Source organism: Trichogramma pretiosum, unplaced genomic scaffold, assembly GCF_000599845.2.
Source record: "Trichogramma pretiosum strain Unisexual culture from Peru unplaced genomic scaffold, Tpre_2.0 scaffold117, whole genome shotgun sequence".
Classification (NCBI taxonomy): Eukaryota; Metazoa; Arthropoda; class Insecta; order Hymenoptera; family Trichogrammatidae; genus Trichogramma; species Trichogramma pretiosum.
The window spans coordinates 121,495-134,273 of NW_019641395.1; the positions used below are offsets into that span (position 1 = coordinate 121,495).

Below are 12,779 nucleotides of genomic sequence, written 5' to 3' on the forward strand. Positions count from 1 at the left end.
ACGTCTTCCGCCTTCCTCCAGTTTTCCTGGTCTCTTCTGGGGCTCTCTGGGCGATTCGGGCAATCGCGGTTCATGTGTCGGCCGTTACAGTGCCAACACTTCGGCAGCTGCGGTCTGCTGCTCGACGTTGACGGCCTCGGGGTGGCCGCTGCTCGCTCCTCTTCCTCGTCGCGTTCGACATCTAGGGCGGTGGTGAAAAGCGTAGGGTAATCGGTGACGTGGTAGGCCTTTATTGTTTTCCGCAGGCTTGGCTTTAGTAGGCCGATGAGCGTGTTTACTTTTTCTTGTTCGGTGTCACCTTTCCTCAATCGCTGGTATAACAGGTACTTTTTCTGTAGGAAAGTGGTCACGCTTTCGTCCGGCTCTTGCTTCTCGCCGTATAATTTTGCGAGTGAGGTGGTGCGGTTGTTATCAGCTGCCCACTTGCTCTTTATGAGCTGCGAGTATTTCTCGTAGTCCAGCTCCATTATTTGGTAAGGCAGCCACCATTTCTTTGCCTCTCCTTGCAAGCCTTCCTGTAGGGTTGGTACCTGCTGCTCCACTTGCAGTCACTGGCCAGTGATGAAAGCTTGGCATTTCTCCAGGTACTTGTCGGGATCCTCGTGGTCCAGGCTGCTGAAAGTTGGCACCACTGGGCGAGCACTCAGGAGGGCTCTTGAAAGATCCTCGAAGTTGAACACATTCGGTTGATTCATTGTGTGATTTCGCCGAGGCGGTGGTGTTGGTTGGACTCCTTGTTCGTCCTCTTCTGGTACGATCGGTGGGGACCGTTGCACGAGCAGACATCATCGGAAAAGCGAGACTTGAGATCCGCATCAATGGCCAGGAGTTCGAAATAGAAGTGTTTATAACACCACGGAACCGACACCACTGGTTCTAGGGATTGCTTTTGTAGAGCAAGAGGAAGCCATCCTGGACTTTCGCCGCCGAGTACTACACGTCGGACGCGATCCTCTTGCTCTACAAAAGCAATCCCTAGAACCAGTTGGTGTCGGTTCCGTGGTATTATAAACACTTCTATCTCGTGAAGAAACGAGTGAAGAAACATTTCCGTCGGGGTTATAATTAAAAAGTGCTTAATTTTGCAATTTTCTGAACGCGTAGTTGATCGATTAACAGTTAAACGTTTAGAGATCGTTGAATGTTAATATGGAAAATTATGGAAATTATCGCTACAATTAATTATTATTGCCTTATCGGAATTAAAACACACACCCTCTATTGCCAAACCTTTAGGTACTGCCTACCCCCAGTTTCCATCGTTAATGGTCCGTTGGAGGGCGCCACAATTTCTACCCTTGGCTGTTTTGCTAGTTAGACCTTTAATTTATATTACAAATAAACCTTTGCATTTGAATTGCAGATTAACCGTAATGAAAGCAATACGAAGAAGATGACGTTAAAACAGTATACGAATAAATATTTTTATTTTTGTAAGCCTAGTAATAAAAAAGTATATATCATATTTTTTCAAAAGAAATAAAGGGCATAGCTTTTTTTAGGGCAACAGCTTAGTTAGTCAAAGAGCGCGTGTCGCTCTCTGAAAGCAAGAATGGCAGACGAGAGCATCGTTACTCCACGCTCGACTCATATACGCGAGAATTTTATGTTTCGTACTGCAATAAAACTGTTTGGAAATTCAATAGCAAGTAACCGAATCGATCCAGGGTGAGTATTTTTTTATTACTGCACATTTAAGGAATAAAAAAAATTGATAAATTAGATTAATTTTATTACTTAGGTTTTCCTAATAAGTTTTAACATTTAAGTTTTAGAACTTCGCTCTCAACGGCCATCTTGTTTACTGAAACAATGGAAAAATAACGCATTCATTTTGCAACGTTGCTAAAAAAGTTGAGAACAGAACAATATCAATAAGTTAATTCGCTTAAAGGTAAAAATAATGTATGAGTGAGTCTTGCAAAATTGTAATATTTTGCTATTAAACGTAGATTTTATTTGAAATATGTCTACATAGTTATAACTATCAGATGATTTATCACCTGATTAATCATCTGATTATTCTCAGTAAGGTAGATAATAGAAAAATACTTGGAACAAAGAAAAAAAAATAGGTTTTTACTCATTTCCAATGACAACGACACTTATGAACTAAAAATTTTTATCATCGCAGGTAGAAGTGCTTTATCAAACTTGACCCTTCGAAGGACACGTTTTTGAGTTAAACAGCTAGGACTTTAAGGTGATTTTTCAACCAGTTTTTATGGGTGGACAAATGGCGCCATTAGTGTTCTATTTATAAGAACAGCAGGACACGTACCCGTGCAAAGAGTGAAGGTAATGTGAGCCGATTTATTGTTATTCATCGTAATTATCCAGCTTCTGAAACAATCTTTTACTGTTGATAGATGTTCTTCTAGGTTTTTTTAAGGAGACAACTCGATCTGAATTTGTGGAAAATAGTGTGATATCGTCTGCGTACATAGCTGTTGTCTTAGTATTTAAACATGGAATATTAGATATGTACAAAAAGTATAGAGCTGGCCAAAGAACACTGCCTTGAGGAGCCCACTTCATTATTAACTTTTACCCTGAACGTTCGATTCTTCAGATATGATTTTAATATCTGATAGAGGTCATCTAGGAGATTTATTTTGATTTTATGGAAAATACTCGTGTGTTATACCTTGTCAAAAGTTTGTGCAGTAATTTTTCACTCCTTTCGAATCCTTTCGAATATTTACTAGGGTAAACCACCCAGTTTTTGACCACCAACCAGTTAGTGACCAGTTAGTGGATCAATTGTTACTTATAAATTGAATATTCATATATGCTAAAATAATATTTCGATATTTTTAACTAATTGAACATTGAATGAGCTTTGTGATGATTTACCTAAAACATTGTTCAATGTTGGACAAACATTATAAATTAGATTAAAACCCTGTTTAAAAAAAATCGCTGGATTTCCAATTGGAAATCTAGCAGGATTGGATTGGAAATCGAACTCGATTCGACTAGAAATCGAGCTGTATTTGACTAGAAATCTAGCTCGATTTTTTATTGGAAATCCAGCTCGATTTTCGATCCGAAATCCAGCTCGATTTTTAAACTGAAATCTAGCTTGATTTTTGACTAGAAATTTAGCTCGATTTTGGACTGGAAATCGATCGATTTCAGATCAAAAATCAAACTAGATTTCAGGCCAAAATTCGAGCTGGATTTTTAAAACTCGAGCTAGATTTCAGATCGAAAATTGAGTTGGATTTCCAGTCAAAAATCGAGCTAGATTTCCAGTCAAATACAGCTCGATTTCTGGTCAAATCGAGTTCGATTTCCAGTCATATACTGCTCGATTTTTCACCTGGAAATCCAGCGATTTTTTTTAAACAGGGAACCTTTCATAAACAACGGTATCCTATACTCGCCCTACATTTTGTTACAATGCACATTCATTTTTATAAAAAAATAATTCATACAATAGATACTTGTGGAAAATAAGCAGTATTGGTTTTCAACCTTTCATAAAGAACGGTATCCTATACTCGCCCTACATTTTTTTACAATGCACATTCATTTTTATAAAAAAATAATACATAAAATAGATAGTTATGAAAAATACGCAGTATTGGTTTTCAACCTTTCATGAACAATTGTATCCTATACTCGCACTAAAATTTGTTACAATGCACATTCATTTTTATAAAAAAATAATTCATACAATGGATACTTGTGGAAAATAAGCAGTATTGGTTTTCAACCTTTCATAAACAANGAAAAACAAAGTATGACCAGTCTTTATCAGCATTTTAATAAGCATTTATGATTAAGGAAGTTTGATTTTGAAATATGATATGGGTAAAGTTACTCTGCAACAGAGAGACAGAGATAAAAACTTGTCATCTTGGACGATCTTCATGAATGATAACTTTACATGATCAAACAAGATTATCATTTCCCTTTTCGTGATATGTATTAAAGTAGTAGTTCCCATAAATGTTCCCATAAAAGTTTGAAAATAAAAAATTTCAGTTTGTCTATGAATAGTTGTCAGAATATGTTTGATTTCATTCCAATCGTTGCTCATTAAGTAATTATTCAATTGTGGATTGATATTAGACATTTCCATAATTAGAAAAATAAAGAGTTTGCGAGTTAGATTTGATTAATAAGGATAAGACTGTCATACTAGCACTCATATAATCTCTCTTTCGAGCATCTCGATATCTCTAATACTTCTTATTATTTCTACATTCTGGGAGATATCGTTTTCGAAAGATTTGTGCCTCCTCTTTCGATTGGTGCAGTTTATTTCAAAATTGAAGAACATGAAACATTCAAGTCGATTTTTTACCTCAAAATCAATTTTTAACAATTTTTCCAACAACACCATCAGAAAGGAGAGGAAGAAATCCATCGATCCATGCGTTTGAATTTTTTTTCTGACTTTTGGTAAACGTTTGCGAGTGAGCTGCAATCTTACTAGTACATGGTAAAACTGTACATAAAACTTTCGAATTACCGGTTCCACTTTATTCAGATTCTTTATCAATTATAAAACCCCAAACAATAAATTGGAATAATTTGAAAGATACAGAAATAATAAAAGGGGATGAAGCACCAATGGTACCACGTTATACCCTTGAAATAATAAATAATTTATTGAAAGATATAATGGATAATAATTTACCATTTAGGGGTAAAATAATATTATTAGGTGGTAATTTTCGTCAATTATTACCAGTACAAGCAAATTCAACACGTAGTGAAATATTTAATGTATCAACTAAATATTCAGATTTATGAAAATATTTCAGTGTACACATTACAAATGTACAGAAGTATACATGTACAGAATCAAAAATCTGCATGTACAGAGAGTGTACAACATGTCGCGAAAAATGTGTTCTCTAACGTAATTATAAAGAGACAAAAACTTTTTATTGTAACTGGGTACTCAAAAAACAGAAAAGACAGGGTAAAAATGATTGTAAATTGTCGAGTGAAGAATTAAAAAGTTGAAAAAGTAGTTCGAAAAATATGTTTATTTTAACACAGACAAGAACAAAATTTCGGTGTTCGCTCGTCGAAGTTTACCTGGCGAATGAGGCTTAAAACCATAAAAATACAAGATAACGCTAAACAAACAATTAGTTGCTTAACAACCAATTCGAAGATGTTCCAGAAGCCTGTTGAAATACAAAAACGTCTCTGTAGCCCAGCGAGCGTAATTTGTTATCGAACAAATACCCCGCGTGTTCCTTTAGACTCATCAGCGTCCAACACCAGTGCTCACCTGCATCGCTCACGACTCGGCAGTGCGGTTGACGATCAGAAACGTGGCAAAAAAGGACTTAAAATTAAATAAATTGGCAATCAGGAACAATGATAAAATATTTGATGTCAATATGTCAAAAAAATCCACGATGGTTGCTTTCTGAAATTATGGAGCAGTTAAATCTATCCTTACCTACATTTTCGCGACATCATTACGATACGAATCATCAGCTGAAATTTTTTAAATAAAATCAATTAAATTTAACGAAGGTGAAATACAAATTGTAATTGACTTCTCCGAAAATTACGTATGTAAATATACGAACGAAATCCAATCAGTACACTTTTGGGCCTCTAAAGTACAATTGTCTCTTCATACTGGAACATTTTATTATAAAAAAAAGATAAAAAAGAGATTCAATGTTCATCCTTTTGTACAATTTCGAATAATTTATCCCACGATGCTGTAGCTATTTGGGCACATTTGTAGCCTATATTTGAGTTGGCTAAAAGAACTGTCCCAAATCTAAACGCGGTACATGTTCGAAGCGGTGGCCCATCGACTCAGTATAAGAATAAGACGAATTTCTTTCTTTTTGAACATTTTTGTAACAAATATATTTTAAAATATGCGTCTTGGAATTTTTCAACTCCAGCGCATGGCAAAAGTAGTGTCGATGCCGTTGGAAGAAACGTTAAACGCTATAGCCATGACTACGTCCTTCAAGGCAATGATATTACTTCTGTTGAAAGACTATATACGAGCTGTAAATAGGTCTTCGGAAAAAATCGATATATTTCCCATTCAAACGGAAGATATCGAAGATGTTAAAAAACTCGTACCTTCTTATTTGAAACCAGCACCTAATTCATCGAAAATTTTTTCAATTAATTGGAATAATGCGAAATCACATTCGTTCAGACTTAATTATCTGTCGTGTAACTTATGCTTTGAAAAAAAATAATTGTGAGCATTATGCGTAAAACCAGAAATTTGGAATTTAGATCAAATTTCTTACAGAATTACAAGATGTAAAAAATGATTTACGCATGTATTACATATAAATTGATGATTTTTATTACTTACTTGATTATTTAAATAATTTTTTCAAAAAATTATACTTTGTTTCTAATTACAAAAAAAAGATGTATGTGAAAACTTTTTGAAAGTAGAAAAAAGATCTGTCAAATTTTAAAAATTTAAGAAATTATTTACGCATTTATTGTTTATATGACGCAAGTTATTGTTTAAAAATGTTAAAACAGTTTGTAATAAACGGTTTATTTAAAAAAATCACAGTCCTTTTCAATTTTTATTACATTCAGTGGGACTGAAAAAACGGAAAAAATTAACAATTATCATACCATTTGCTTAAAAAATTGATCGATTGTTTAAAACCATAAGCCTTGCTTTTTTATCACTTTTCAAGTCCAAAAGTTTACAGAAAAGCATATTACGCATGCGTACTCCAAAAAAAATGTTTTCTTTTCATCGCCAAGTTAAAAGTTTCTCGGATTTCCACATATACTATTTATTCCCCATTCTACCGAATCAAATATCTCAACAAGAAGTGATTGACATTACCATAGAGGCGATATTTCAACAAAGTAGCAGTGAGTTCTTTAAGGGGAGTCATACACCAATTGGTTCTTATTGGGCATTTTTGTGATATACATCACAGTTTGATGTCAACCTATGTTTTCAACATCAATTTGGCATCTTTGGACCCTACAAAATGTGGAAAAAAGTGTCAGAATAGACCTCTGCGTCTAAAAATAGCTTATTTTTGCTATTTTAGGATTTTGGCACTGTGCGCAAGGTTCAGACCAGAGTTTTTGAAGTACAGACCTCTAGTACGTCTCAAAATCTTCATAAAATTACTCTTTATGGGCTGAGTTTTCTAGAATTTTGATTTAGGCCTTTACATCAGTTCTGTTATTCAATATGTGCTCAAAAACAACAATAAATTTTCATGAATTTTGCTTTTTTTCACATCTATTGTTGTAAAAACTTTTTTATAACTTGAATCAAAATTCCACAAANGTAAAGTTACTCTGCAACAGAGAGACAGAGATAAAAACTTGTCATCTTGGACGATCTTCATGAATGATAACTTTACATGATCAAACAAGATTATCATTTCCCTTTTCGTGATATGTATTAAAGTAGTAGTTCCCATAAATGTTCCCATAAAAGTTTGAAAATAAAAAATTTCAGTTTGTCTATGAATAGTTGTCAGAATATGTTTGATTTCATTCCAATCGTTGCTCATTAAGTAATTATTCAATAGTGGATTGATATTAGACATTTCCATAATTAGAAAAATAAAGAGTTTGCGAGTTAGATTTGATTAATAAGGATAAGACTGTCATACTAGCACTCATATAATCTCTCTTTCGAGCATCTCGATATCTCTAATACTTCTTATTATTTCTACATTCTAGAAGATATTGTTTTCGAAAGATTTGTGCCTCCTCTTTTGATTGGTGCAGTTTATTTTAAAATTGGAGAACATATATTTGAAATAAATGGACTTAAACATTCAAGTCGAGTTTTTACCTCAAAACATCACAAACAAACATAAGAACGGGAAATAATGACCATGATTTTCAAAATTCCTAATTGAAGTAGGATGTGGCATATTGAATGATAAAAATAATGAAATAAACATCCCCAGTATCTGTGTAATAAAAACAGGTATAAATTTACCAACAATTATGTATGGAGATTGATTGCAAAAAAAGTATAAAATAGATGTTAAGTGTGCCATACTTGCAGCTAGAAACAAAGATGTAAATGACATAAATACTCATGTATTGCATATGTTAGATGAAGAGACAGAAATAATTTACACAAGCATTGATAGTGCAAATAATCGTGATAATGGGGACTGTACGAATGAAGCATTATTACCTGAATACTTACATACATTAGCACCACCTTCGCCTCCACATTATGTATTAAAAATAAGAAAATATTTAATCATTCTTTTAATAAGAAATTCAAACATTAATGAAGGTCTATGTAATGGTACAAGGCTCATAATATTAGAAATGAAACCTCATCTTTTAAAATGTCAAATACTCAATTGTGATAGTGCTGGTGACATAGGATTTCTCAGTAGAATAACATTATACAGTGAAACTGATTATCCATTTACATTTAAACCAAGACAATTTCCGATAAAACTAGCATTTGCAATGATAATTTAAAAATCACAAGGGCAAGCATAAGGTGGCTAGTCAGTAATCATAACAAAAGTACAGTGAGGCGTCTGTCTCTTTTTTGCATTAGGCAGGCAACCGCTCACACTAATCGAAATCAATGATTTTACGCACATTTCGTTTAATTACTCATTAGTTAGTTCGATAAGTGGTAATTTTCAACATACCAATCGATAGGTAGTGACTTATAACATACTCGTTTTTGGTTAAGATCTGTTGTTCAATAAACATGTTATGGCGTAAAATGTATGAAATTATGGTGGCCTCCCATAAGAGCCCATGTTAAATTTGTTATTTTCAATAGCTTCGTTCCTAAAATTAGTTCGATAATCCATGCTGAAATTTCTACAGCATATCAAGGGCACTTTAAATAACATTTCTGCAAAGTTTCATAAACATCTGTTGTCGACTCATTTTACTGACTAGCCACCTTTACAGAATTGGTATTGATCTACGAAATAGTGTATTTAGGTATGACCAATTATATGTAGCATTATCTGCGAATGAATGATGATGAAAAAATTGAAAATGACACATACAAAGTGAAAAATATTGTGTATAATGAAATGTTTATATAATTGAATAATTATAATGTAATATGAAAATCAATTGAAATTATTTTAAAAAATTTATTCATCAGTTCAATGTTATAAAGTACATGAAATATAGAGAAATTCAAAATTCAATTACACATTACTTCGAATAAAGAAAATCGGTGGTAATGCATCACATACAATTCATGTTATTATTATTGTGTTATTAATAAAGATATATGCTCATAAAGTAATATTGTATAGAATTGAAATATAGGGTTAAGTTAGAAAATGGTACAAATATTTCTTTTATTTATAAAGAGATTCACCATACATTTAATTAAATCATAAAATTTGTCTGCGCTGTCAACAAAAAATATGAAAGTTCAACACCATCTAATCTAATCTAATCTAATTAATATAAGAGCCATTGCGATTATAGATCGAATTGAACCCTCTTAAAGCCAACTTCATGTAAGTACAAGAAATATTTTAGTGTCATCTATATACGCCCCTCTATAGTTAATAATATCTTGATTATTATTTTCAAAATATTTCCATATATTAAATTACATACGCATAAGAGTTCCATGCGCGCGTAGCGCGCACATAGATTTCTAGTTTAATTCAAACGCGTGTGCATAGCAAGCGCCGCTCCATTTTTAGTGCTTCTTAAAATGCTGATAGAGTCTGGTCATACTTTGTTTTTCAAAATAAGGCCCGCGAAATAAATGATTTCATTGAATCGTCAAAGTAATTCTCGAGTTATCCACTAAGCGACGCTGTCGACGCTATTTGAGGTTCGCGCCCGATGAGAGCAAATCGCAAGATGAGAGGAGACGCTGACTGTCGCAGCGCAGTGAGCACTACATGCAGTCAGTTGTTCAGAACGAAGTGAACAAGTCTTCCGATCAGTTTTCAAGCGTTTCAATTTGTGATAGTGATAATCGAGTTGTGATTTGTGCAGTAGTGTTACGACGAACAGTCGATATCCGTGAGCGGATTGTCGCTGCCACAGCTATTATTCCTATACTGTTTAACCAATTTTAGGCCAAACGAATGAAATTTCCCACTTCTTTTCTGGCGCTATAAGCTTTGAAAAAAAAAATATATGATAAATGTTTAAATAGTTATTTTTGGCGTGAAATGTTAAGAAATCTTCGAATCTGGTATCAGATTTTTAATATGAGTCATTTCACGTCAATCTCCAGTGGTGCGCGCGAGCGGCCTTATTAAGCCAAACTGCTCACTCTGTAACTTGTCAGAAAAGCATCTAAATGCACCTAGAAAAAATATGAGCCACATGATTTCGATTGTAAATTACCTCAGCTTTTTGAAATTCGGCGCCGCGCGGGCCGAAAAGTCGCGTTTTTATACGTTCGTCGCTGTATTTCACTAAGTAATAATCAATACCACTCTTTGTAAACTTGCATATCGATAGGAAATTTTCTCAGCTTTCAATTACGACTAGTTAGAAAAATCTTAAAAATGCCCTTTTTGAGATATTCGACTTTGAAGATTTTCCGACAATTTTCTCGAGGAAAATGGAAAATTTTTGGAAATCTGACCTCACGATCGGAAAGCTGAGGTAACTATTACGTTGTTTCATCGTGTTCACAATTCGCCGTATTTTAAATATACAAAGATAATGCTCTAGTATTCGCTAGTCAATCAGTTTAGGCAATAAGGACAGCACTTTTTGTGTGTCATTCGACAAGAAATTTGTCGATCGTCAAATTTTATTTTTGCAACGTTTCGTCTAGCATGTTTCTATATCTTTTCAGGCATGTTGCGAGTCGATGTAATACTGAAAATCAGTCACCTGGTTCGAAAATTTCATAACATTTCAAGCCAGAAATAACTATTTAAACATTTATCAGATATTTTGTTCTCAAAGTTTATGGCACCAGAAAAAATGTGGGAAATTTCATCCGTTTGGCCCGAAACGGGTTAAGTTTTTGTGCAAGTGTAATTAAAGTCCCAAAATATTTGAGTAATAATTATATATTTCCAATAAGATATTTCTTAAAGTGCAACATGGCAGTTATTGGCTCCTTAAAAACAAGTGAAAAGGACAATAGTTTTACATGGGTATTGTCGAGGGATTTACCATCGTTGTTGTATAATAGTTTAGTACGATCAACGGAGTTTTCCTATGTGGGACAGAAATTCGTTTTAGAATTCCACAGAGGCCTAATTTGGACTCATTCGAGCCATATGTCTTACCTAAGTGTTTGGCGTTTAATTCTTCGCTGTTCAGATCAATCCTCACCACTAATATGCAAGTATAAAATATCAATAATCAAGCATGACGAAATTATTGATACCCGGACAGACTGTTGTACATTTTCTACGAATCAAAGGGAAACGCTGATTCTTCGCAAGACCGAAACGGAAATTGAGAGACTGATTGAATCCAAGGATGATATACATGTTCTCTGCGAATTATCAGTTTTTATAAAAGGGCAAAAGAATTTACGAACCTACGAATCAGCCAAAACGAATGAGGTACCGAAACTAAATTTCGACTGGATGTTACTTAAGAATGATTTCAGCGATGTTGCGCTACGGACTGCAAGTGGAAAGGAAATTCCAGCACATAGACTCATGCTCGCAACTGCCAGCCCAGTATTCAAAGCCATGTTTACTTATGATATGATAGAAAACCAAAGCAAATTAGTTGAAATGAAGGACGTTAGCCTTGAAGCTGCAATTGAGATGCTACGATACATCTACACTGGTGGCGTTAAAAACAACGAAATTTCTTTGACAATTGAGCTGCTGAAGGTTTCAGACAAGTATGAACTTGAAGAGTTGAAAAAAAAGTGTGGACAAATATTGAGTTCTAATTTATCTACTGAAAATGCTCTAAAAATGCTTGAAATTTCTGATACTTATAGTGCGGACTATCTAAAAAAAGAAACAGTTGATTTTATCAAAGTTCATATAAGCGGACTAACAGACTTTCATGAAATAAGCAATTTGATTCTTGGTAAAGCGCGATTAGTTGAAGAATAATGTTAAAAATAGTAGACATAATCTTTTTCGTGTTTTAGTTTTACTCATATTTTGTCGTTCATAACTTAAAATATGTAAAAACGACTGTAGTAATTTTGATTAGAATAAAAGTTTAAAATAGAAAAAAAAATTTTAATTCAAAATTTACTGTACCTATTCATCATTATTCAGATGTACAAGTATAATATGACATTTCAACGTGATGAACTCATGTACATTGATTCTTATAATGAAATGAGAAAAATTAAGCGATTAGTAATATAATTTGTTTTTCTTCTGCGACATATAATCTTTTGAAAAAAGTATTAGCAAAATTCTGAATTACTGTATGATAAACTTTTCAATTTGATATAGAGTTTGAAAAATAAATATTCAAGTTATGCTGAATAATTGTCAGAATATATTTGATTTCACTCTTATAATAACTATGCAATTAAACAATGGTGGATTAAGATTTAATGATAAGGATTATGTTAAAATAAAAAGTATCTTATTGGACTTAGATCCATGCGATGAACAGTTTTCATTTTTCAACAAAAAATACAATTTCTCAAGAAAAGGTATAAAATGAAATTTTATTCTTTCAAAGTTTAAAACCAAAATTTGGAAGCTAGCATGATGAAAATTTGAGTATGTATTTCAACTAATTACTTTACACAAGCTAGTAAGTTTTTATATCCATACGATGAACAGTTCTCATTTTGCATCAAAAAGTATAATTTCTTGACGTCAAGGTAAAAAAATTAGATTCTATTGTTTCAAAAT

General features: G+C 33.4%; 1 protein-coding gene across 1 annotated transcript; it reads left to right on the forward strand.

Annotated features, from left to right (window-relative positions):
- The first annotated feature begins 11,033 nt into the window (after positions 1 to 11,033).
- On the forward strand, positions 11,034 to 12,014 carry LOC106652680 (speckle-type POZ protein A-like). The gene has a single exon (XM_014371775.1). It carries the CDS (start codon positions 11,034 to 11,036, stop codon positions 12,012 to 12,014), a length of 981 nt encoding a protein of 326 aa, XP_014227261.1.
- The last annotated feature ends 765 nt before the right edge of the window (positions 12,015 to 12,779 follow it).

Coding starts and splice junctions, on each gene's coding strand:
- LOC106652680 (XM_014371775.1), top strand. CDS start 11,034: ATGGCAGTTATTGGCTCCTTAAAAACAAGTGAAAAGGACAATAGTTTT.